Raw genomic sequence first — 27,662 nt, forward strand, 5'->3', positions numbered from 1 at the left:
TTTTCAATTGGTGAGAGCTCTGGAGAATGTGCTGGCCAAGGCAGCAGTCGAACATTTTCTGTATCCAGAAAGGCCCGTACATGACCTTGAACATGCGGTCGTGCATTATCCTGCTGAAATGTAGGGTTTCGCAGGCATCGAATGAAGGGTACAGCCACGGGTCGTAACACATCTGAAATGTAACGTCCACTGTTCAAAGTGCCGTCAATGTGAACAAGAGGTGACTGACTGAGACGTGAAACCAATGGCACCCCATACCATCACGCCGGGTGATACGCCAGTATGGCGATGACGAATACACGCTTCCAATGTGCGTTCACCGCGATGTCGCCAAACACGGATGCGACAATCATGATGCTGTGAACAGAACCTGGATTCATCCGAAAAAATGACGTTTTGGCATTCGTGCACCCACGTTTGTCGTTGAGTACACCATCGCAGGCACTCCTGTCTGTGTTGCAGCGTCAAGGGTAACCGCAGCCATGGTGTCCGAGCTGATAGTCCGCGCTGCTGCAAACGTCGTCGAACTGTTCGTGCAGATGGTTGTTGTCTTGCAAACGTCCATATCTGTTGACTCGGGGATCCAGACGTGGCTGCACGATCCATTACAGCCGTGCGGATAAAATGCCTGTCATCTCGACTGCTAGTGATACGAGGCCGTTGGGATCCAGCACGGCGTTCCGTATTACCCTCCTGAACCCACGGATTCCATATTCTGCTAACAGTCATTGGATCGCGCGCGACCAACGCGAGCAGCAACGTCGCGGTATGATCAATCGCAATCGCGATAGGCTACAATTCGACCTCTATCAAAGTCGGAAACGCGATGGTACGCATTTCTCCTCCTTACACGAGGCATGACAACAACGTTTCACGGGGCAACACCGGTCAACTGCTGTTTGTGTATGAGAAATCGGTTGGAAACTTTCCTCATGTCAGCACGTTTTAGGTGTCGCCATCGGCGCCAACCTTGTGTGAATGCTCTGAAAAGCTAATCATTTGCATATCACAGCATCTTCTTCCTGTCGGTTAAATTTCGCGTCTGTACCACGTCATCTTCGTGGTGTAGCAATTTTAATGGCCAGTAGTGTATGTGCACGCCGTAGTTTGTAACTAATTTAGGTTTTTTCATAAAGTTCAATAATTGTCATCCTGTAACTCACCAGCATTTTCTGTTTAATTCTCTTACTTGAGTAGACGAAATAATTTCACTGCACTCATCTTCATATAGTGGATTTATTTTCAGTTTACTGAGTGCTTACTTGCCGTTAAGTGAGCTATTATGTAAAATAGTTCCTAGGTGATTGTGTGATGATCTCAGTAACATGTAGTGTTGGTGAAAAGGGATGATTTGGTAAATTTGGCACCTTGCTGCTGTCTATTGTTGATAACATATTGTACAGTCGTGTAATTGTGTTGTAGTCACTTGGTAGTGAATTAATGAATGATCAGAAAGTTACTGCACCTCTCTTAGCATTACTTATGTTACCGGTAGGCTGCACAAACTGTTTTCCAGTCAGGAGCTCTTTGCATTTATATAGTGGGCCGCACTGAGTGGAGCCACATTCCACACATCCACAGCATATCTTCCAAGGCAAATGTGTGACACCAAGGAATGAGTCTTCTCTTTTAATGGTAATGTAATTCCATGTAATTCCAAATTAGTTCACTATTCTCTGACCATATTATTACGCACCGCCGGACTTCAGTTTTAAATCTAAAATTGTCTCAGATGAAGTTTTTATCACGCCGTCTGACATACAGTCCAGTATTTATTTCAGGAAAGATTGCAACTACTAGATTGCATAAAATCCTAGTCCGTTATCGGCAAGTGGGTGTTTTTGTGGACTACAGAACTTAACACGGTTCGGTTTAAAACGGCGGTTTCCCATAAAGGCTAGGGGGCCGCCGCTTTTAAGACTGTATGAGCCAGCAGGGCTGTTAACTAATTCACGGAACAATGGCTGCCCATACGTCAGCGGAGAACGCCATTGTACCAGGCCCTGGCAGACGCCGTGGGTTAACAAAAGACGGCAGCAGCCGCGTCACAGCCCGTGACCTGCTCACAGTCCACACCATTCGCCCATAGGCTACGCCATTGAATGCGCTGTACGTGTTGCGACGCTAATAGGTTATGCAGTGGAAAATGACTGTCTTTGGCGCTTACGCACGCCAGAGGGAACTGCCAAAAACAAGACCGATGTGAAAGACTCCGTTTCTGCTCAAAGAAGATAGGCTGGAAAAAGAATTTTTGTTCAATAACGTAAGAATCTTAAGAGCTAAGATTAGCCGATGATTATATCTTATAACCAAGAACTATAGTGTTTCATCTTGAAAAAATTAGTGATTTAAAGTAGCTGCATAATTACTGGAGGCTGATTTATAGAGCAGGTACGTTTTGGTATGTAGATAGTTGAAACATTCAAAAAAAGGTGCCGTAATTGCTTCATTTCGTTTTGTACGTAATATTAATTCTTGTAAACTACTGATGCTTTTCTGATTACGTTTACTGTATTGCTGCAGCAACCAGAGAAATAAAAAAAGAAAGCATTCAATCTTTGACGGTGATCCCACGTACATGATGTCCTAAACCGGACACGACGAATATTCTACGGATGGCAAGAAATAGTAGGGTGTGAATTTTAGGATCAAGAACCATTTGGCGAAATATGGCGATTTGTATTAATCGCAAACTTTTAGGCGGGCCCTTTTGTGTTCAGTGAAAATCGGCTGCTGCGGAACGCCTGTGCGTGTTGCCAATTTCAGGTATCTGACAATATAACGAGCCGTAACAATAAGCAGGCATTGCGAAAATAGTGATGATTCTACATCTACATCCATACTCCGCAAGCCACATGACGGTGTGTGGCGGAGGGTACTTTGAGTACCCCTATCGGTTCTCCCTTCTATTCCAGTTTCGTATTGCTCGTGGAAAGGATTGTCGGTATGCCTCTGTGTGGGCTCTAATCTCTCCGATTTTATCCTCATGGTCTCTTCGCGAGATATACGTAGGAGGGAGCAATATACTGCTTGACTCCTCGGTGGAGGTATGTTCTCAAAATTTCAACAAAAGCCCGTACCGAGCTACTGAGCGTCTCTCCTGCAGTGTCTTCCACTGGAGTTTATCTATCATCTCCGTACCGCTTTCGCGATTACTGAATGATCCTGTAACGAAGCGCGCTGCTCTCCGCTGGATCATCTCAATCTCTTCTATCAACCCTTCTGGTACGGATCCCACACTGGTGAGCAGTATTCAAGCAGTGGGCGAACAAGCGTACTGTAACCTACTTCCTTTGTTTTCGGATTGCATTTCCTTAGGACTCTTCCAATGAATCTGTCTGGCATCTGCTTTACCGACGATCAACTTTATATGATATTCCATTTTAAATAACTCCTAATGCGTACTCCCAGGTAATTTATGGAATTAACTGCTTCCAGTTGCTGACCTGTTATATTGTAGCTAAATGATAAAGGATCTATCTTTCTGTGTATTCGCAGCACATTACACTTGTCTACATTGAGATTCAATTGCCATTCGCTGCAGATCCTCCTGCATTTCAGTACAATTTTCCATTGTTACAGCCTCTCGATGTACCACAGCATCATCCGCAAAAAGCCTCAGTGAACTTCCGATGTCATCCACAAGGTCATTTATGTATATTGTGAATAGCAACGGTCCTACGACACTCCCCTGCGGCACACCTGAAATCACTCTTACTTCGGAAGACTTCTCTCCATTGAGAATGACATGCTGCGTTCTGTTATGTAGTAACTCTTCAATCCAATCACACAATTGGTCTGTGCAGTGTTGCGCGTCCTGCTTGTTACTCCTGGGACGCACTAACCCGTTCAACGTTCGATTGTTTTTTAAGCTATAATATGCATGCCCTGAGAATGACAGGAGACGGCGGCGTTTTTGGCAACAGCCAGCGGCAATCAGACGGTCACAAGCTAGCGCTCCAAGCATCCCCCGCAAAAGGTCCTACGAAATTATGCGCGATTAGTTATTAATACGACGACGATGTCGTGAAATGTCTTGCTAATCTCCTCCACCGTCATCTGATGTAGTAAGAGTCATATATCACAAGCAGGATTGCTTGCAATAGTATGTACATTGACCACAGTGTTTAAGTTCCAGAGGATTAAACCGTAGTTGCTTAGAAGTCACTGTTGAGTGGAAGAAAATAGCATTTTTTTCACCATAAAAATGTGACCGCTGTCGTTCTCATCATAGTGGAAGCAATTAGATTGAGGGCACGTATTCGTAGGCTGCTTATGTTCCGTAGCAACCAAGTGCTTTTGGGGGGGGGGGGGGGGGGGGGGGCAGCACAGTCGTCTGTACTAGGTGAATGACGAGCGTTTTCACTGTTCAGTTCTTGAGTTATCGACGAAACGTAGCTGTACACTCTACAAGAACAAGAAATTAGTGTAGGCTGCAGCAGCGTGTAACGCCTGAGAAGCAATTTGAATGCACAGAGAAAATCTCGCAACAAACATCGTAGAAAATGGAAGGAGACTTGGAAAAATACCAGGGGTTATTCCGAAAGTAACGTGTTCCGTAGCCGCTTCCCCGCCTCCTTATGGAAACCAAAACGGGAAACACAGTTACACAACGCAAGATTTTAGCCACATACTGACGTTTTTCCACATAGTCACCACAGTGGGCTTCTGCAGAAATTTATGGGGGTCAGGGGGAGAGGGAAGTCAGGCAAGACTCGTTAACATTGGCATTTTTGTTAAAAAGTGTTGATCTGTTTCGAGAAGTCTTATGCCAGATTTTAGGGAGAGGATTTTAATTTGCTCACTGTGTGACAAGCTCGCCCATATTTTATGTAAGTGGCCAGCCAATAACAATTTCCTGTGACATTCTTGTTGCTATTTTTCCCCTTTCCTTAGGTTTTACTTTCTTAGGTAGCATTTTCCTTCTTTTCCTGCTGTGTTTGAGTGTGTGCTTTAGTTTTCTAAGGTCTGTCCACATTCGTTCCTTTTAATGTGTGTCAGGGTGCTGATGACCTCGATGTTGAGCGCCCATAAGCCCCAACACACCACCACAATGCCAGAAGAAGAAATAGTAAGCGCCCCAAATAACTTATTATACACCAGAGGTTGAGGCGTGGGGGCCTCTCTTGCCGCCCCCCCCCCCTTTCACTTGCCCCAGAATGCCCGTTGCAAACTGCTATAGTTATTGCCGTTTGTTATACACTTAGAATCAGTGCAGATTATTTTTTTGACACAATGCATTAGTTTATACTATAATTACAATGCTATGATGTTACACTATTGATGTGATGTAACACCCATTGGTATAATTTTTATTGTAGTTTGTAATAATATTCCCATTTTATCTTTGCAGGGTTTAACCCGACTTGAGCCGTCGCCATGACGACGGACATCTCAATAGTTCGGTGGGATCCGAGCCTGCAACAGGAAATAGTAGAAGACTATGAATACGACGGCGGGAACTCCTCTTCGAGGCTGTTTGAAAGATCACGCATAAAAGCCCTTGCAGGTTAGTGTAGTTGGCAACTGAAACTTTGCTTTAGGAAAATGCACCGTTAGAACAAAGTGACCAGCGATCAGTATATGTTGGAACAAGTTAGGTGGCCACCAACAACTAGCATTAAATCAGTGATGAGAGAAGACAGAAATAATCTTATACATTGACTATTCACTCCTGAGAGAGAGAGAGAGAGAGAGAGAGAGAGAGAGAGAGAGAGAGAGAGAGAGAGAGAGAGAGTAAAACTTTTCTTTAAAGGTAATTTATCACCATGTCAAGATAGTTATACCTCATGTTAGTGCATTGTTGGAGTTTGGTTGCATATTAATATTATGAATAAAGCAGTTCCTACATTTCAGTTTACTAATAAAACTGATACTTGCTGTGATGGCCAACAAACCTGAGTATTGGTGAGGTGTATTAGTGGTAAGACACTGGGCATATATTTGAATGATGCCAGTTTAAAATCCATGTGCAGCCATTCAGATCTAGATTTTCTGTCGTTTCCCTAAATTGTATACAGCAAATATCAAATTTTTGTTTAAAAGTCGTGACCCATTTCCTTCCAATCCCAAGCTTTTGCTACATAGTCGATGAGACATGAAATGCATGGTAGGCAAAATGCACTCACTTGCAGTTCATGAACAAGTTTTCTGTGTTCCCGAATTTTGGTAGCTGATGCCTTATGTTTCAGACTCCACTTTGGGATGATGTATCTCCTTGTTGTTGGTTGTATCTCCAGATGTGATGCAAATGACTTTAATGAAATATATTTGAGCTGCTATTTCAGAAACTTGAGGCAAATGTAAGGCTTATTATCAAAATGCAAAGTTAGTTATTTGGTGAATATATTTTTTTTACCCCTAAAGAATTATTGATTTGGGAGAGAGCGCACAGTAACACATACATTACAGCTTCATGTGTGTAATATTGTGTAACTGTATATGTTACTGATGGTGTTACTAAGGTATTTCGTTTTACATACTGACTTTGTTTGTTGGTTAGATGTAGTCTGTAACATTCTAACTGTGTTTACCTCTAAACAGCAGTGATTTTCCTTTTCAACACCTTTGTTTCATTGTCTGTGGCCTTGTTCTTATTTCTTATGGTGGAAAATAGCGACACACATTATTTACAGAAGAATAGAAAGAAGTTACAAAAGCTAATCTTGGGAATCGTCAGTGTCAGTTCCAGAGTAATGTGCACACACATGAGCAATACTCATTCTACAATTTACCGTAGAAGGTGGACTAAAGGAAGGGAAATGCAAATTAATAGCAGTCACAGATTTAGAGAAACCCTTCCATGATGTTGACTGTAATACACTATTTGAAATTCTGAATGTAAGCAAAAAAGGAGGTTCTGCATTCCAAGCGAGATGGGGCAATATAGTCAGCTAGTCATGTCACCCTCTGGCAGTGGCGTCATTAGGGTGGAGTTTGGAGGAGTGTAGGGCAGACGCACAGCTCTTGACCTTGGAGCTGCTATTTCTGTCTCAGCTATTGCCTCAGTTGGCATTACAAGGATGGGTACCCCCTGTTTCAGCCCTCTGACTTGGGGAAAATCTCTGGCAGTACCAGGAACTGAACATGGTTCTTCCGCATAGTAGCCACACGTGCTGCGCAATGAGCTACGGGGGAGACGTATTCTGAAAGAAGCGGAATAAAATACAGTATAGTTAAAGACCAAAAAATATAGTGCGCAATTTTAAGAAAAGTCAGGACTTCTGCTGCCTACAGGTATTGACTATTGAAAATTTGTGCCAGATTGGGTCATGAAACCAGATGCTCCACCTCTCCAGAGTGGTAGCATTAGCCACCTCAGTTAAATGGTGTCTGATTGTAAAACGTGAGCTTTCAGGGCCAGATATGTCTATAGTGTTGTGGGCTCAGCATTTCGTCCCCATCTGTGGAGGACATTTTCAAAGGGGATTGTAGCTTCTTTGAATGTCAAAGCTATACCCTGGCTCACTACTGATTGCAGCGAAATTGCGTTTCTATGTGCTTCCGCGCAGTGCTGTGAAGTCACGTCACATGTTTTGAATACCAGAGTGCAGTTGGTCATTGTTGTAAACAAATGTATCATCCATGTACCAGAGCCAAAGTGGTTTGTTCAAGATGGAATTTTTTAAACCAATATTTGATTTTAAAACGTGGAAAAAAAGTTAAGAGAAGCTTCAAAGTTGAACAAGTTCAGGAAATCGAAGCAACTCGGTGTTCGTTTCACATGTTTAATCTTGGAAATTCAAGCACTATAGTTCCCTGAACTGGGTAAGTTCAATCATTGAATAAAGAAACAACATATTTTCATGATTTGATTGGGCGAGAAAATTAAGTTTCACAGGTCATTTGTGAATGGCTACCAAACTGAATGATTCCATATGTGTTTAAGATAACATTGCTCCCAGAGCACAGGCGTACACTGTTTGCAGCAGTGAATGCAAGTGAATACCAAAATAACCTGGAAACGGGACTCACCATTCCTTGTAAGACTGATTTCTTTTTTTAATAGTTGTATCGGAAATAATGTCTCACAATATGATGAAAAATTCACTGTTTTGAAGCTTTGAGTTACTTTATTTCCCATATCCTAATGATACAACATGTTCTGAACTGATTTGAGCTATAACAATTGCATTTTGTCTTAACTTGACTTACTTCCTGTGGCCCCTATGGGGGCATAGGGCATCCAGGAGAACACGACCTTCGTCTCTGTCTTTGGCCATTTGCCACAATTCTGCACAGATCTTGACAACTCTGTTTGCTTTCCCGTCCACTGTCCTTTTCCATGTGCCCCTAGGTCTTGCTGTCTTCCTTGTTCCCTGGGGATTCCATTCCAATGCTTTTTTTTCTCAGTGGCTCCATCTGGTTTTACAGCAGGACTCCACCATTCTGTGTTTGGAATTCCCTAGATTCTGGGCACCTTATTTCACACAGTCCCAATATATCTAGTCAATAGTTCTCCTTCTCTTTTTCAACCTGTCTTAGCCTCCCTGCCTCTCTCAACATAATTACATTCCAAAAACCAATACGAGTTTTTCTTTTCAGGCCAAAGGCCATATCCTTAAGACCCATCTGGCTGTTTCTCCTTTTAGTTCCTGTGATACGTGTTTTTTGGTGGTGCGGGTTATCAGCCCACAGCCCCCGAGTGTCCTGGTGGGGCTGCCACCTCGTGACCTGGACACCTGCCAAGGTTTTATTTCAGGGCCATACCCCTTAGATAGCTCGTCTTCACCGCGACTACAGAACTCTATCCATCCCTTCGCAGTAAGGCCTATGTGCATCAATGTGGTCCTGGTTTCCGAGGATCTTCTGCTGTCCACATTAGGGACTGTGCCTGCTGCCACACAATCACAGGGAGGAAAAGGACAGGAAGGGAGTGTATAGGATGGGATGGAATAGAATAGGACAGGACAGGACATGACAGGACAGGACAGGACACTAGACGGGACGTTGTGAGAGAGACTTTGTCTGGATCCTCTATGGAGACCTGTCCGGCTTGGGAGGCCCTGCTGGTAGTTAAATTACCGCCGGTATAGTCCTCCACTTCGTTGGATCACACAAACCCCCTCGCCCACACGGACAGTGTTTCGTTAGAGCGATGTTTCCTTAGAAGTCATTTTTGTCTTAAGACACACAGAAATTGCAGACATTGGGTGCAAGCGGGTGTCTGTTGAAATCTGTGGGGAAAGTTGAAAATTTGTGTGGGATCAGGATTCAAAGCTGGTCTCCTGCTTACAATGCAGATGCTCTGAACACCAAGCCACCTGGACACAGTGGTTATTTCAACTGCATACCTCCTGTCGCATCCAAAATCTCAACTTGTCCACACACTGCTAATGTAGTACCCCTCGTCCTTTATCGCTTGTGTGTTGTAATTACAGGTGGTGTAAAAAGTAGGGGCAGTGTAATAACGTATCAAAACAATATGTTGAATTGGTTCATAAGTTCATCGTGTTTTCCATCAGTTAATAAACACAATAGATACACATAACAGAGACTCGAATCATCGGTAATACTTTCTCGTTCACTGTTTACAACAGTCTGTCACCACTGGGGTAACTTTTCATTCCACGACTGTAGAAATCACCTGAGGTGAAGAACTAGTCATTTCGGAGTGCAATTTTCATCCTGAAAGAAAATTCTTGAAGGTTGATTGATAGAGAGCAGAAAAGACGATGATCTGAGGGCGCAGGATCAGGTGAATAAGATGGGTATGGAATGACTTCCCTACCCAACTCGTGTACAGTATTTTTTGTCAGTCTCTCAGAATGCAGATGGGTGTTAGCGTGGAGAAGAGTAACTTCACGCAGTCTTCCTGTTCTTGGATTGCATGTGCAAGACATCTCTGTTGTTGACAATAAATGTCAGCAGTGATGGCTACACTTTGGGGAAGCAGTTCGTAGTGCATCACACTGTCGTTGTCCCATCGGATGCATAACATTATCTTTCATGGATGTGCGCAGTTCTTTTGTACGAGAAGTTGCTGCTTTGTTCGGCTTAACCATTCCATTCATTTTTTGTCATGTTAGCATAAAGACTCCATTCGTATTGCTAGTAATGATACAAGATAGGCATGGTCAGTGTTGTTCACGAGTCGATTGATGACAAGAAAGCAGAGGTGCACATACGGCTGCACACAGATTTTTGTGATTTTGGCTTAGAGCTTGTGGTACCCGTACCCCTGGTATTTGAAAATTCACCATTGCATGCAAATGTCACATGACGATGGAATGATCACAGGTCATTACATTTACCAGTTCTTGAGTATACTGACACGGATAATTGTGGATTAATGCATTCTACATCTACATCGATACTCCGCAAGCCACCCAACGGTGTGTGGCGGAGGGCACTTTACGTGCCACTGTCATTACCTCCCTTTCCTGTTCCAGTCGCGTATGGTTCACGGGAAGAACGACTGTCTGAAAGCCTCCGTGCGCGCTCTAATCTCTCTAATTTTACATTCGTGATCTCCTCGGGAGGTATAAGTAGGGGGAAGCAATATATTCGATACCTCATCCAGAAACGCACCCTTTCGAAACCTGGCGAGCAAGCTACACCGCGATGCAGAGCGCCTCTCTTGCAGAGTCTGCCACTTGAGTTTAATAAACATCTCCGTAACGCTATCACGGTTACCAAATAACCCTGTGACGAAACGCGCCGCTCTTCTTTGGATCTTCTCTATCTCCTCCGTTAAGCTATCTTCATCGAAACTCGAAGGTATTCCTGAATGTGTGGAGTCACTAATGTCAAAATGATTCTCCTTAAAACAAGAAGGCCATTTTCTTGCCGTGCTCTGTCCAGTGGCATTACCCCCGTACACGGCACGAGAGTTTCTGGCTGCCTCCTCTGCTGTCACCCATCTACTGTAATCAAACCGAAGAATATGTCAGTTTTCTCCACTCGGCACTCTTATTTTCTAGCAGCCGTAGTTCCACTCACTGTCTCCAAATGACTGGTTACTTCAGACTTTCTTGGAATGGATAATGGCAGTTTTATTTGGTTGTCGTGAGACAGATGCAGTGTGCCTGCTATGAACACAGGCTACTCCACTTGACCAGTCTCAGCTTTCTATACATCCAACACTATTGTCCATTCTACTCTTAGATAAGTTTTGATGGTGTCTCCCTAGAGAGTAGAAACAGATAGAGGTGGGACACAATGTCCTAATGCTCAAAACTGTAGGTGTGCTAGTGGGACTTGGATGTCACATCAGCCACGGAAGTGTTAAAGTTGTATATGGTTGTATGTATGTTACATAATAAAATTGATCTTAGAAATGCAATGCACACTTGATAAGTTAAAAAGGTAACAATTTACATTACAATTAAAATTTAAGTGTAATTAACTGAAAGTGGTTTGCATGTTAGGTAAATTACGGTGTCTGTGACAAATGGCTATAAATCAAATTGCCAAAGTTTTAAAGATATGGGACGACATCATTGCTAAAAAAGAAGTCAGTATTTGTGTACACACCACACACCACCATAACAGATAGTATGTTCTGACACAGTACTACATGCTGTATCTGCTGTTTCCTGAGTTATTGCCTGCAGGGATCATTTATTCAGATCCTGTGGTTGTTTTCTGTTGGTGGCTTTATGACACTGATAGCAAAGCAGTGAACTGATCATACAATGGAGAGCATTGATTGATTGATTGATGTGAGTTATTTCTGTTGTACTTAAAATGTTTTAGCAGTTGAGGATTTGCAGTCAGTCTGGTATTCCTTGTTTACCAATAGGAATTTTCATAAAAACAAAAATTAGTTAGTCTATTAAAAGCACAGACATTCCAGCATTCCAGTTAAAAATATCTTCTAGTGATGTCCTGTTTGGGATCTGGGTCATCATATGACCATATCATCATAGTTGCTGGACATGTTTCCAATCCTAACTTTTTCCAGTTAATCTTATCCATTTTTGGCAAGCTGTTGGATTTGGGCATTGTGTTTGCATTTAGCAATGATTTACGATGTGGCCTTTTTAAGTTAATATGAAGGTAAAACAGTGCTGTTCTGAAGGTATATTAAGTGTAGCAAGCCTGTGGTAGATAAAATTTTTCTTTCAGGACAAGGAGAACCAGACACTCCTGTGGGCATAAGATAAATTTATATTGTACCCTATCAAAAGAGAGCAGAATGGGGCACTCCGCGGAAGTTACCGACTGAATGTGGTCGGTGATAGGGTGTTACTTGGGTCATATGTCTGTACGCAAGATTTCGACACTCCTAAACAACCATAGGTCTACTGTTTCTGATGTGATAGTGAAGTGGGAATGTGAAGGGACACGTACAGCACAAAAGCACACAGGCTGACCACCTCTGTTGACTGACAGTGACCGCCGACAGTTGAGGAGGGTCATAATGTGTAATACGCAGAAATCTATCCAGACCATCACACAGGAATTCCAAACTGCATCAGGATCCGCTGGAAGTAATATGACAGTTTGCGGGATGTGAGGAAACATGGATTTCATGGTCAAGTGGCTGCTCATAAGCCACAGATCATGCCGGTAAATGCCAAACGACGCCTTGCTTGGTGTAAGGTGCGTAAACATTAGACGATTGAACAGTGGAAAAACATTGTGTGAACTGACGAATCATGGTACACAATGTGGCGATTTTGTGACACTATCACAGCACAGGCCTACATTGATGTTATAAGCACCTTCTTGCTTCTCACTGTTTAAGAGCAATTCGGGGATGGTGATTTGATCTTTCAACACGATCGAGCACCTGTTCATAATGCACGGCCTGTGGCGGCATGGTTACATGATTATAACGTCCCTGTAATGGACTGGCCTCCACACAGTCCTGATGTGAATCCTATAGAACACCTTTGAGATGTTTTGGAATGCCAACTTCATGCCAGATCTCACCGACCGACATAGAAACCTCTCCATGAAGAATGGTCTGCTATTCCCCAAGAAACCTTCCAGCACTTGATTGAATGTATGCCTGAGAGTGGAAGCGGTCATCAAGGCTAAAGGTGGGCCAGCACCATATTGCGTTCCAGCATTACTGATGAGGGTGCCACAAACATGTCATTTTTAGCCAGGCATCTGGATGCTTTCGATCACATAGTGTAAGCACTAATTGTTTTTCCTCCACCAGTATTAATTTATGGGTGAGGGGGAGGGAGAGAAGTAGTAAATGAGGGAAAAAATGTGATAGTTTCTTTTTAAACATGTAAAATGTATCTAGTAAATACTACAGGTTTAAGTTAATAAAACTGAAAATAAGCTTTATGTTGGTAACTGCAGTGGAACTTGGTGAGGTGTTTTAGGACTGCTATTGTAATTCTTTGTGTTGAATTTGATGTACATAAAAATAATGTTGTTGTTAAGTATCACTCCTCACCTTATCTTTGATCAGGAGGTGACTGTTACGTGATCTGTGGTGCATAGTTGAAACAAAATTTTTCCCTCTATATATGCCGAGCAGTTTGATTGAAAATTGAACTATGTGTTGGGAAGACATCAAACTATTGTAGAAAACTTCTGAACTTGCAACTTGCTGCAGTAATGTGTTGTATTCATATATTAGTTTATTCCTGCCTGTAATTCTGAGTAAATGATACATTGGATTCAGTAATAATAGTAGTAATAATAGTAATAGTAATAATAATAATAATAATAATAATAATAATAATAATAATAATAATAATAATAATAATAATAATAATAATAATAATAATAATAATGTGCAATCAGAAGAAGAAGAAAATACAGTAATGGACTCAAACATCCCAGAGCAAACAAACAAAGAACAACACGCATCAATTAAACAGTCAGAGGAAAACGAAATCTTAAGACAGCCACCAGAACGAGCACAAATAGAACACGAAGTGACACACATGTTAGATATAGAAGAAAAATTTCAGCTGACACACATAGAATACAAAGACACAAATACAGACATTAGACCATTCTTGCATAGACCGCCAAATAACCCACAAGTCGAAACAACAATAAAAACTATCAACACAATCATACACAACAAAATAAATGAAAACACAACTATGGAAGAGTTACAACTACTGGTTTATATAGGAGCACTCACTACACTAAATATACACACTAGGCAGAGATCAGAACCAACCAACACACAGAAGAAACCCACAAAACCAGCATGGCAACACAGGCTACAGATCAGAATAGAAAGACTGAGAAAAGACATCGGACAGCTAACACAATTTATAAGAAATGAAATGTCGGGAAAAAAACGAAAAAGGTTAGGTAAAATCTCACAACAAGAAGTGATAGAGCAATTAGATGAAAAGAAGCAGAAATTACAAGCATTGGCCAAACGACTTAGAAGATACAAAAAAAAAAAATGTGAAAATAGAAGGAAACAAAACCAAACATTCAACACAAACCAAAAGAAATCTTACCAGACAATAGATAACACACACATTAAAATAGACAATCCACCAAACGTAGAAGACATGGAACACTTCTGGAGCAACATATGGTCAAACCCGGTACAACATAACAGGCATGCACGGTGGATACAAGCAGAAACAGATACGTACAAGATGATACCACAAATGCCTGAAGTGATAATTTTGCAACGTGAAGTCACCCAAGCAATTAATTCTACCCACAATTGGAAAGCCCCTGGAAAAGATAAAATAGCAAATTTCTGGCGAAAGAAATTCACCTCAACACATTCACATCTAACTAAATTATTTAACAGTTACATTGCAGACCCATACACATTTCCTGATACACTTACACATGGAATAACTTATCTGAAACCGAAAGATCAAGCACACACAGCAAACCCAGCTAAATATCGCCCCATAACATGCCTACCAACAATATACGAAATATTAACTTCAGTCATTACACAGAAATTAATGACACATACAACACAGAACAAAATTATAAATGAAGAACAAAAAGGCTTTTGCAAAGGATGTAAAGAGCAACTGATAATAGATGCAGAGGTGACATATCAAGCTAAAACTAAACAAAGGTCGCTACACTATGCATACATTGATTACCAAAAAGCTTTTGATAGTGTACCCCACTCATGGTTACTATAAATATTGGAAATATACAAAGTAGATCCTAAATTGATACAGTTCTTAAACATAGTAATGAAAAATTGGAAAACTACACTTAATATCCAAACAAACTCAAATAATATCACATCACAGCCAATACAGATTAAGCGTGGAATATACCAAGGAGACTCATTAAGTCCTTTCTGGTTCTGCCTTGCTCTGAACCCACTATCCAACATGCTAAATAATACAAATTATGGATACAATATTACTGGAACATACCAACACAAAATCACACATTTGCTATACGTGGATGATCTAAAACTACTGGCAGCAACAAATCAACAACTCAACCAATTACTAAAGATAACAGAAGTATTCAGCAATGATATAAATATGGCTTTTGGAACAGACAAATGTAAGAAAAATAGCATAGTCAAGGGAAAACACACTAAACAAGAAGATTACGTATTGGATAACCACAGCGACTGCATAGAAGCGATGGAAAAAACAGATGCCTATAAATATCTAGGATACAGACAAAAAATAGGAATAGATAATACAAATATTAAAGAAGAACTACAAGAAAAATATAGACAAAGACTAACAAAAATACTGAAAACAGAATTGACAGCAAGAAACAAGACAAAAGCTATAAATACTTATGCTATACCAATATTGACCTACCTTTTGGAGTAGTGAAATGGAGTATCACAGACCTAGAAGCACTCAATACACTTACACGATCACAATGCCACAAATACAGAATAAATCACATACATTCAGCAACTGAAAGATTCACATTAAGCAGAAAGGAAGGAGGAAGGAGATTTATCGACATAAAAAACCTACATTATGGACAGGTAGACAATTTAAGAAAATTCTTTCTAGAACGAGCAGAAACTAGCAAAATACACAAAGCAATCATTCATATAAATACATCGGCTACACCACTGCAATTTCATAACCACTTCTACAACCTTTTAGATCACATAACATCAACAGATACGAAGAAAGTAAATTGGAAAAAGAAAACACTACATGGCAAGCACCCGTATCATCTAACACAGCCACACATCGATCAAGATGCATCCAACACATGGCTAAGAAAAGGCAATATATACAGTGAGACGGAACGATTCATGATTGCAATACAGGATCAAACAATAAACACCAGGTATTACAGCAAGCATATTGTTAAAGATCCCAATACCACAACGGATAAATGCAGACTTTGTAAACAACAAATAGAAACAGTAGATCACATCACAAGCGGATGTACAATACTAGCAAATACAGAATACCCTAGAAGACATGACAATGTCGCAAAAATAATACATCAACAGCTTGCCTTACAACATAAACTTATAAAACAACATGTTCCCACATACAAGTATGCACCACAAAATGTACTGGAGAACGATGAATACAAATTATACTGGAACAGAACCATTACAACAGATAAAACGCCACCACATAACAAACCTGACATCATACTCACCAATAAAAATAAGAAATTAACACAACTAATCGAAATATCGATACCCAATACAACAAATATACAAAAGAAAACAGGAGAAAAAATTGAAAAATACATCCAACTGGCTGAGGAGGTCAAGGACATGTGGCATCAGGATAAAGTTGACATTATACCAATTATACTATCAACTACAGGAGTCATACCACACAATATCCACCAGTACATCAATGCAATACATCTACATCCAAACTTATATATACAACTACAGAAATCTGTAATTATTGACACTTGTTCAATTACCCGAAAGTTCCTAAATGCAATGTAACATATACCGTACAGTTAAAAGGAAGTCACGCTTGATCAAGGTCCGCGTCACCTTCCATTTTTAACCAGACATAACTTCTGAGACAAGAAAGAAATAATAATAATAATAATAATAATAATAATAATAATAATAATAATAATAATAATATTTTATAGGCGTATTTAGATTCGACTCATGAATATGAGAAATATTGTCATGAAAACCTATAAAATTTGACATCATTCAAGAAATTAACAGCTATGGGTAATTTCACCTACAGTGAATAATACTGTAAGTAAATAAAAAGAGAATTTGTGACACACGATTATGCCCTAAAATTATTGAATGGAGGAATTTGGACGAAGCTAAAATATAAATCTCGTTTTATTTTATGCATCATATGGAAATTGCTAGCTACACATCTTTGGAGTACAAATGTATTCAGAAATTTCTTTTTCTTTTGTGAATTAATTTATTACCAGCTGCCTTTAACATAGGCATAAAATTGTTCAAACCATAGATTGAACACCTCAGTGTTACGGTTCATAGTGCTTGCGGTTCTTCCATATAATATAACACGTGTCCGTATTACACTTCCTTGACTTACGTAGTCATTCAGGTTGTTGCATATTTCAACTGGAATTCGGTAAAGGTATTTCCGGCAGTCTCCCACCATTTGTTGCAGGAGAATCACATAAAAGCATGTGGTCACTCGTTTAGAGTGCCTGTGTGATTTGACTGACAAACATCAGTGTAGTTGTCAGAATACTCAAAGAAACTTTTTTATAGCAGTGTGTCGGGGTTTAGATTACGCCTGGTTTTCCTACAGTACTCTGGCGGACATTTTATGGCCCTGAAACTCGGTGATTTATGTGAAGAATTCATTTGGACAAAAGCCGACAAACAGTTTATGGTGTTGTAGAAAACTTCTGTGAGAGAGAGTGGCTACGTGATTTATTATCCTTAGAAGATTTCTCGGTGTGAAGGCTGCAGTCTTAGAAAGCTGAAGCTTTTCTTCGTGTATAGTGGTCTGCAACTGGATATGTCGGACACTGATATTTGCTAAACAGTTACCAGAATAATAAAAGAAGCCAGAAAATTACTGTTTAATATCTTTCAAGTGGATAAAAAATATCCACAGTAATAACTGGCATCTAAAGATTATGGCTAAAGTGATATACTTTAGAATGTAAAAAGTGTGTTGGGAAGTAAAAGATTAAAGTGCCTTGATACGCTTATTCAGTACCACTTTTATTACTGAAACAGAAAAAGTCCAGTAAAATATGTTTCTAAGTGTAATGCGATAATGGACAGTGCAGGAACAATGGACTTCTGCTTTGATACTCTAGAACATTACTACGATAGAGTCTTCCTCCAACTTAGAGGTCGGTAGTGTTTTCTTGCCTTACCATTGCTTGGTTTGTTTAATATTTATGTCAACTCTACTTTCTTCACGTTGCAAGTATGTGCCAATTTTCCCCCTATTAAAAAAATTGTGATATTGTCTAACAGTTGCTACCTTTTTACCATTCCAGTTCGAATAGAGTGAGGTTTAATTACTAGAAAAGAGAGAGGCAATCTGTTTAAAAATGTAATTTACTTGAGCATGATGCAAAGGAGACCATTGTATTGGTTTTTCTCACATCATATATTGATAATTGTTTTTTCAGCATTGTTTCTTTCTAGACCCAGGTAATTTTGTTCCACACGGGAGAGATACTTGCAAAATAAAAAAAGTTGGAATAAAGTAAATAAATCTCATGATTTATGCATTTTTGAAAGCTTTTGTTCCCATGCAGTTTCGTTGTGAACGTTGTCAGTCATGAAAATTTGCAGCAACACGAGTTCTGCTAGTTGAGAATAGCGTAAAAAGATGACTTAGTGCTCTGTGTTAGTGCACCATCAAACACTGCACATGATTTTTTTTGATACATTTTCTGTCTGTGTCTGTCTGTCTGTCTGATACTTTGCAGTATCTTCTGCATACAGCCACAAACTTCCTCAGGCTTGCTGGAGCCTTTACCCACACAGGAAAGAGGAAGTAAGTTTGCCACATTATCACCCTCTATTATCACTGTACTGGCACAGGCAGCACATTCTCGAGTGAACGCACGCTGGAGCAGGTTCATTAAGAAGAGATGTTTGGCAGTTGTTTAAGTTTACAGTTATATATACTAGTGTGAAGTAGAGTTTAGACATCTATGTACAGCATGCTCTGTCCTCGTCTTGATGGCCAAAAGCTTTCTAACGTGATGTGCTGCAATTTTGTGTTTACAAGTTCATCTGTTCATCTGAGAATGCAGATTCCTGGGCACACGTGTATTTGACTACAGTGATTGTTTAAAGTATTCTTTTGTGTTGTTCCATCATTTTGAATGACAGCCAAATATTGTTAATAACTGTAACTTTTTGTGTGGAAGAGGCAATAATGAGACCATTGGAGTTGAAGGCTAGCAAAGGCTACTATGTTCTGAGTAGCTCCTGCCCTCGCCCACCCTTCATGTAATGCGTTCTGTTTTCAAATTTGTGGTTTTTAAACGTACAGCAGAAGCAAAGATTTTTGTGCCTGTGCTTGTGGAAGTGTGCTAACTTCAGCAGTTTTGATAAAATTGTTCTGTGAATGGCTGAAAAGCTGAATCTGTCTGCTACGTTTGTTGAAGTGCTGTTACATTTTGTAGTAACTTTAGTCTCTCTGACAGCAGTAATTTACAATTTAACCTGTGGTGCAGCAAAAACCAAAATGTGCTAGATCATTAGTTTAACGGCTCAACTGCAACCCATTTTTTTGACGAATGGATTCTGGACCAGATTCTCTGGAATTATATTATGACAAAATATACCAGGAGCTCAGAGGTTTGTCAATTTTTCGCTTATTCATTCCTTTTTTTTTTTTTTTTTTTTTTAAGCGGGGGTGGGTGTTTTCAGGATATAGCAAAAATTGTGTGTGCCATTTACCTCTGTGAGAGCCTGTACTGTCAGTTTGCTACTGTACTGCTTACTACCAAAATGATTTTATATTGTCTTGAATCGGTGTGCTTGACTGAAAGGAATCTGCAGCAGCTTGGGTTTATGCTGTGAACAATGGTTCGTCTTAAAGCTTGTGGCTTAAGAGGACACCAAAGAGCTGAATGCAAGAGAGGCAATTAACCACAGTGAATAGGGCTTAAAGTGCCACTTTGCTTCTGTGCTGTGGTACGGCCCGTTCCCTTAGAAACACGGAACTTGCTGTGTGTAGCAACTTCAGTTAGTCAACTTATCTCTCATAATTGTGCATTTTCTAGAGAAAGAAGATGCACTGAGCCGCTGCAATTTTTCTTTTAACTTTATTCACAGACAGGTTTCGGAAATTTAGGTTTCCATTATCAGTGATGTACAACTAAAAACAAAAGTTATGTTAATAAGAAAAAATAAAAATCATATACGAATAGAATATTTTCATTTTGAAAAATATTTACCTTACCTCAGAAAACAAACAAGAATTTTGTATTACACCTCTCAAAACCCGTCACAGTTAAAACATTCAAATTCTTAAAGTGTGTCGACAATAAACGAAAACCAAAATGGGGGTGATCATAAAAATGCTTGTTCCACATAACTGGGAGGTGCCTGAAAGGAGCATAATCTGTAGCATGTCATTACAGCAAAAAGCTGTGAACATAGGTGCAGTGCTGATGAGCATAATTAGATGTGTGTATTACACATACCATGACTCAGATCTGTTATATAACTTTGTTTCACTATTCAGCATTGATAGCAGAAATACAAATTCAAAAGAATATTCTGCGAATGAAGTTCAGAGAAAAATTGTGCTTGTTGAGTAGTTCTTCTTCCTCTTAAAAACATACAGCTGTTGACCCAGTCCAAATAGCTTCCATCAGCAGATTACTCCTTACACGTATGTTAACCGTTAATCTTTGGCGAACACACTCTTGTATATTTAATGATGGCTTATATGTCATGTACAATTGAGCTCAGTGGAGAAGTATTACAAAATTAAATAAGTCCTTTATGCATGAGAAACCTCTTCCATCCAAAAATTGTAGGACTGTGAATATTTGGTGTTGACTTAAGTGAGCAAGGAGATAAATCATATTTTCAGAACTGCATGCCCTACTTGAAGAAGATTCATTTGGGAATTAGTTTGCGCCATTCTACAAAATTTAACTTTGGGAACTATAAAATAATTTCGACTGGTCTGCAGTTAACTTTTTTTTGGGTTGCCATAATGGGATTCATTTCATTTCTCTGACTGGGAATTTCACAAGTATGTTGAATGACTGGCTTTTGTTTTATAGTATTTGTTTTACTGAACAGAATATCATCTAATGTCCAAATATTTTATTAAACTTTTTTTTTTTTTTTTTTTTTTTTTTTTTTTTTTTTTTTTTTTTTTTTTTTTTACCACCATGTCATTATTCAATCAGTGTCATAAATGAGCCTCATAGATTTTGCTGGCATTTCCTTTTCTGTCTTTTAGCACAAGTTAAATATTGTTACTGCTGAAACAAAATTTCACAGTAAGAGTTAATCAGACAATTACAAAGTGATCCATGTTAATGCAACAGCAGCTTCTATTTTATCGCAAAATCAAAATAGGTTCTTAAAACACTAAAATTTCATAAGACCTCGTGAATAATTTTATTTCTGGAGGTGTTGTGAATGCTCATTGTACCATATATTTAACTTGATAATGAGGACTTACATTCAGTTTGGTGGATATACTTCAGAGAATTACATGCTCTACCAAATGTCTGCCCAGCCTTATTTTGAGATGTTGTGTACTAATATATCACATTTGATCATAAGTGTGATTGGTCCCCCGATGCAATCGAACAACCTGACAGAAACACATGGCAGATGCCATTAAATTTTTTGGTACAGTATTGAAGTGATGCTTAAATATGTAGGCCAAAGAACACAAAGTGTAAGTTCATGGAAGTTTTATGTGTATGCAGGGTCTGTGAACCTCCGTTGTTAAATTCATAGTAAATGTTCTTGGACATAATTTCGAGTGACATATTCGTGAGATAAAAATTTGTGAAGAGGTACCATTCTGTTTCAGCAAATTGAGGAAATTAAGAAAAATCAGTTTTACGCCATTTAAGACATATTAGTGCAATAGATAAACTTGTCTTTGATGTAGTCCTGTTATATCAATAGTATGTATCCACATAGTCCACCTCTGTAGCTGGCGGTTCAGTGTAGATGACTGCCATGTGGAGCAACTGTGTTCAGTTCCCAGTTCTACCAAGGGTTTGTCCTTGGCCTTGTCATGCCAGCTGAGAAACTACTTGAGTGACAAGTAATAGACTCCTAGGTCTGGGAAGCCCACAATGGCCAGGAAAGCAGCCTGCTGACCTCACACCTCTCCCTACTGCATCCAAACAACACCAATAGTTCAGGATGACATTGCGGTCGGTCAGTCCCAATTGGTCTGTCTGTGACCAGAGCAGCATAGCTTGTGTCCATGTAAACACATTATCATCCTGGCACTGATTGTTGGATCATATTAGACTGGTGCACGAGTTTGTGGCATTTTCCCATAAGCTTAGTAAAGACAACAGATACGCATGATATATCATCCTGCCAAAGCTGGCGTAACTTTTTGATTTCACGACTGTAGAAATCGCGTAGTTTTCATGTGGAAGATTTTTGGAGCTGTTTTTGCGCTGCATTTCCTTTGGGGAGGAAATTCCTCGAAGGTTATTCAGTAGAGAGCAGAAAAGATGAAAATCTGAGTATGCAAAATCAGGTGAATATGATGTTTTTGTCAGTCTACCACAATGCAGGCAGGTGGTGTTGTGTAGCATAACTTCACTAAGTCTTCTTGGATGTTGCTGTAAGATTATCTCTGCTAGATGTCTCAGTTGTTGACAATAAATGTTAGCACTGATGGTTGCACCTCGGGGAAGCAGTTCGTAGTACACTGCACTGTTGCTGTTCAGTCAGACGCGTGGCAGTATCTTTTGTGGATGCGCACAGGTTTTTGTAGGAGTAGTTACTGCTTTGTTTGGCTCAACTGTTCCCTTCCTTTTCTTATGTTAGCATAAAGACACCATTTCTTGCCACCAGCAGCAATACAGGATAGGAACGGTCAGTGTTGTTCACAAGTCAAGTGACGATGAGCAAGCAGAGGTGCACGTACGGCATGTGCTGATTTTTGTGGATTAATGCATTTAAACTATCTTCGTCAAATCCTGAACACCTTTCTCAACCTGCAGAGCCACTAATGTCAAAATGCTCCTCCTCAAAATGAGAGAACCATTTTCTTGTCTTGTTCTGACCATAGGCATTGCCCCCAAACACAGTGCAAATGTTACGAGCTGCCGCCACTGCTGTCATCCCTTTACTGAACACAAACAGAATAATATGTCAGGAATGTTCAGATTTCTCCACTTGCCACTACATTTTCTAGCATCCTTAGTCTCTCTCCCTCTCTCTCTCTCTCTCTCTCTCTCTCCCTCTCTCTCTCTCCCTCTCTCTCTCTCTCCCTCTCTCTCTCTCTCCCTCTCTCTCTCTCTCCCTCTCTCTCTCTCTCCCTCTCTCTCTCTCTCTCTCTCTCTCTCTCTCTCTCTCTCCCTCTCTCTCTCTCTCCCTCTCTCTCTCTCTCCCTCTCTCTCTCTCTCCCTCTCTCTCTCTCTCCCTCTCTCTCTCTCTCCCTCTCTCTCTCTCTCTCTCTCTCTCTCTCCCCCCCCTCTCTCCCCCCCCTCTCTCCCCCCCTCTCTCCCTCTCTCTCTCTCTCTCTCCCCCCCTCTCTCCCCCCCCCCTCTCTCTCTCTCCCCCTCCCTCTCTCTCTCTCTCTCTCTCTCTCTCTCTCCCCCTCCCTCTCTCTCTCTCTCTCTCTCTCTCTCACACACACACACACACACACACACACACACACACACACACTCAGTATGTAAACTCAAATAGCCAACAGTGAACTACAAATTTAAAAAAAGACACAATTCTTCTACAAACCTGTAGCAACCAGAATACCAACATGCAAAACAAAAACTCTGTGAACTTATGCACAAATCTAATAGTAAGATTTTCTCCGTATTATGACACTGTAAGATAAACTAACTTGCCTCAGTTACGCACTCGTACTGCCTATGAATCTAGGAGGAAAAAATAAATATATAAAATGAAGTAAAAATGTTTTATGGTACCAGTAACAGTTGTATGCAAGTAGTCTCCTGATTGAGGTAGTAGGGATAAAATACTGACAGTGAGATGAAAGTTATTGGCAACTTTTATAGAAAGTAGACTGTGGTTACGAGAGTCAAAGGACATGAATGGGGAGCAGTAATCAAAAAAGGAGTGAGACATGGTTGCAAGATCTCTCATATGATCTGTATATCCAGCTAGCAGTAAAGGAAGCCAAGGAGAAAGTTGGAGGAGGAGTTAAAGTCCAGCAGGGAGAGGAAATAACTTAAAAGTTTTCTGATGGACAATGTAATTCTGTGAAAGGCAACAGAGAACTTCCAGCAACAGTTAGCAGTTGAATGGAATGGATAATATCTTGAAATGAATTTACAGGAACATCAACAAAGTAAAGTGAGGATGATGGAATGCAGTCAAATTAGATGATGAGATGCTGATTGAATTCGATTAGTGTAAGACACACCAAAAGTAGTAGATGTGTTTATCTCTTTAGGCAACGGATTAACTGATGATGGCTGAAGGATCATTGAGGATACAAAGTGCAAACTGTCAGTGGGAAGGGGTGGGGGAGGGGAGAGACATTGTTTCTTATAAGAGAAATGTTGAACATAGCAACCGAACTAAAAGAAGGGACACATTTTGAGGCATGATGAAATTATTAATTTGGTATTGGTGGGAAGTGTGATGGGTAAAATTTTTAGAGGGAGACAAAGGGATGAGTATAGTAAGCACATTCAAATCGGTTTTGCAGTTATTATTCAAAGATGAAGAGGATTTCACAAGCTAGGTTAATGTGGAAATCTGCTTCAAACGAGTATTCATACAGGAGGAGGAGGAGGAGGAGGAGGAGGTGGAAGAAGAAGAAGAAGAAGAAGAAGAAGAAGACACAGACACTAGCCACTTCCAGCTGTATTCTGACTATATGTAATGAGGAAAACAATGAAGTGTGTAAATGCCTCTGCATACCCTTTAACCTCACTTGTGATTTGCCACACCTATTGTTGGATGGTGCCAGTAGAACTGCTAGGTGGTCTACCTTGAACAAAAAAATGCGTTGAGCACCTGTCTTAAACTTTTGTGTGGGCTGTACCTTTCCTAGAAGCAGAAGTCTATTTTCCTCCAATGTTTTTATCAGGACCTCGAACTCCAGAGCATACAAGATCTTGTAGACCTGTTTGCTGTTTCGCCACATTTTCTGATAGTCCTTCCAACAAATGTAAGTTTCCAGTTTGGTTTTCCCAGTCTTTCTTCCATCTGTTTTGTTTTTCTGCAGTTTCGTAGCCTTACTGTCAAGTACTTCACAGTGCAACAGGCTCCGGAAGTGTACCTTTAATGCTGCAAATGTTTACATATGGTACCTTTCATTAATCCACATATAACAAGAGCCATCATTAAACAAACCAGTTGGAAAGATTTGCCATAGTTATAGTTGATATAACTTAATTTGTCTGATTTCAGTACCTTATTTTGTTTCAACTTATCTGACTACATTTGTGTCTTGTATCAGTGTGATATCTGTGCAATTCCCAGGTCATTTTATCTGCGGTTTCGACTTTCAGTTGTCATGTGACAGTGAATTAAGAAGTTGTAAGCTGGTTTGAGACCTAATATTTTGCAGATCATTGGGGAAGTGTTTCTTGTTTAAAATTGTTGTCACATTCTGCCAAACACCAACAGAAAATTGTGTTGTATGTTACTGCATCATATATTGACCCTAGATATGTAAACTGTTTGACTTTGGCAAAGCTAATGCTATGATAATAGTTTTGTTCAAAAGTGATAATAACTGCAACTGTTGTAATGCTTCCTTGCCATGTGAATAAATGTGATTTCTGTATTCCAGACGAGCGAGAGAGTGTACAAAAAAAGACCTTCCAAAAATGGGTGAATTCGCATCTAGTACGGGTATCGTGTCGTATCAGCGACTTGTATGTGGACTTGAGAGATGGCAAAATGCTCCTGAAACTTCTGGAAGTTTTGTCAGGCGAGCGCCTTGTAAGTTTGTGCACTAATTCTAATTATCTCAAAGTGTGTGATCGATTTTGGATGTTTGTGTACTGCAGACAGTATTCTGTTAAGCCCCTATCAAAAGATTGTATATATTCTATATAAAGAAATTTATTTCTGATTGTTTCAGTGCAGTTTGCAGAAACTGAGTTTCTCTTGAGTATAGTGTTAATTATCTATGCAAGTAGTACCTATAATAGAGCTCTGTCATTCACTTAAGCGATGTAGCATCAACTTCATGTAGTTGTATTTGCCAAGAATATTAAAAAATATATATTTTTTTCCCTTTTGCTATATCTGTGTAGTTAGTATTAGTTCATGGAAAAACTTTTTCTTACTGATAGATTTCAATAAATTGCAGATATCTAAAGCATACTTTGGAGAGTTGTTTGATAATACTGTAATACTGAAAGGAAGTAATTGATCATTTCAGTGTTTCACAAAAAAATTGTAGACATGAAATTTTCTTCAGCTTTTCATTTCCAATTGTTTAAAAGCAACTGCTTTTTCATGTTAACTAATAACTGTTTTATTTCTGAACCCCAAACAGTTGGATAAGATTACACATGTCAGTGAAATTTATATTTAAATTTTTGCTTGTTATTTGGTTGATGTACACAGTATCATCTATATTGCTTACAAATATATCGAGCAGAAAAGAGCAGGTTTCCACCCTTCACTGAGGGACCTGTTTTGCTCATGGCTTCCCTTTCCAACACCACTATCTTTTCACTTTCTTTTGTATGGCAGTATGACTGCAGTTCAGCTGACCAGTGAAACTCGCCAAATATTACATGTATGCCCGTGTAAACGAACTAGTATGTACACTGAAAATTTATGTTGGAGATCGGTTAACCAGGATGAAATTTCGATTTACAGTGGCATGCTGATTTGAAATTTTTTTGAATGTTAAAACTGAGTGCTGGACTGGAAGTAGAGCCTGGAACCTTTGCCTATTGTGGGCAAATGCTCTTCCGACTGAGCTATTGAGATGTGATCTAATCAGTTTCTGAGTTAATCCAGCCTGGCACTCTGTTTGAAATGGCCAGGGAGTTTTGGATCACTGGTAACATCCCCCACTGAATAATTTTTCTTTCGTGATCATTTTCCCCTCTCTTAATATCTGGTACCTTGAAACCTTTTTTTGCCCATACCCCAAAAACTGCACACTGATTGCACCTTAATTCTGTCAACTGTCAGCAAGCAAGGGCAAAAAAATCTCTGAATTTCTTGTATTGAGAAAACCATTTCACTTGAGGGTGTTCATCAGCCTCAAAAGAAGTTAAGACTTGGAAAATAAAGTTGTCAAATTTCCAAGGCCCTAAAAGGGATTAAATTTTATTGATTGCATTGTGAAAACAACAGAAAGTAAACACATGAAATGGCTTCAGTATTTTGCTTTCAGGGGATGAAATTATTGTACTGCTAATAGGCACAATTAAAAGTAGAATAATAGGTGGGGTATTTTTTAAACTGGGACCTGTCCCTGCTTCCCTGTTTTCGCAAACATATCCTTTCCTCCTGGGAAAGGAACTAACAACAATGAAAGCTAGAAATACGTTTTTCAGCTTTTAAATGTCCCTGTTGGCAACACTGAAATTCCCAACCAGACAGTATTTGTCAGGCATTCTGTCTCCTGGCAATTTTTTTAAGACTCGGCTGAATCCTCATTTTGATTCAGTAAATACATACAAAATCTCAGGTGTAAAATAAT

The 27,662-nt window shown here is 39.8% G+C and overlaps 1 protein-coding gene across 5 annotated transcripts in view; it reads left to right on the forward strand.

Moving 5' to 3' along the window:
* The window catches only part of LOC124717362 (spectrin beta chain), a 496,390-nt gene that overhangs the window by 329,744 nt on the left and 138,984 nt on the right, over positions 1 to 27,662 (forward strand). For all 5 annotated transcript variants that reach the window (XM_047244197.1, XM_047244195.1, XM_047244196.1 and 2 more), the window contains exons 3-4: positions 5,354 to 5,509; positions 25,785 to 25,936. In XM_047244197.1, the coding sequence (XP_047100153.1) occupies positions 5,380 to 5,509; positions 25,785 to 25,936 (282 nt within the window). In that variant the 5' untranslated portion in view covers positions 5,354 to 5,379. The remainder of the gene's footprint in view (positions 1 to 5,353; positions 5,510 to 25,784; positions 25,937 to 27,662) is intronic.

Source organism: Schistocerca piceifrons, chromosome 9 (assembly GCF_021461385.2).
Source record: "Schistocerca piceifrons isolate TAMUIC-IGC-003096 chromosome 9, iqSchPice1.1, whole genome shotgun sequence".
Taxonomy (NCBI): Eukaryota; Metazoa; Arthropoda; class Insecta; order Orthoptera; family Acrididae; genus Schistocerca; species Schistocerca piceifrons.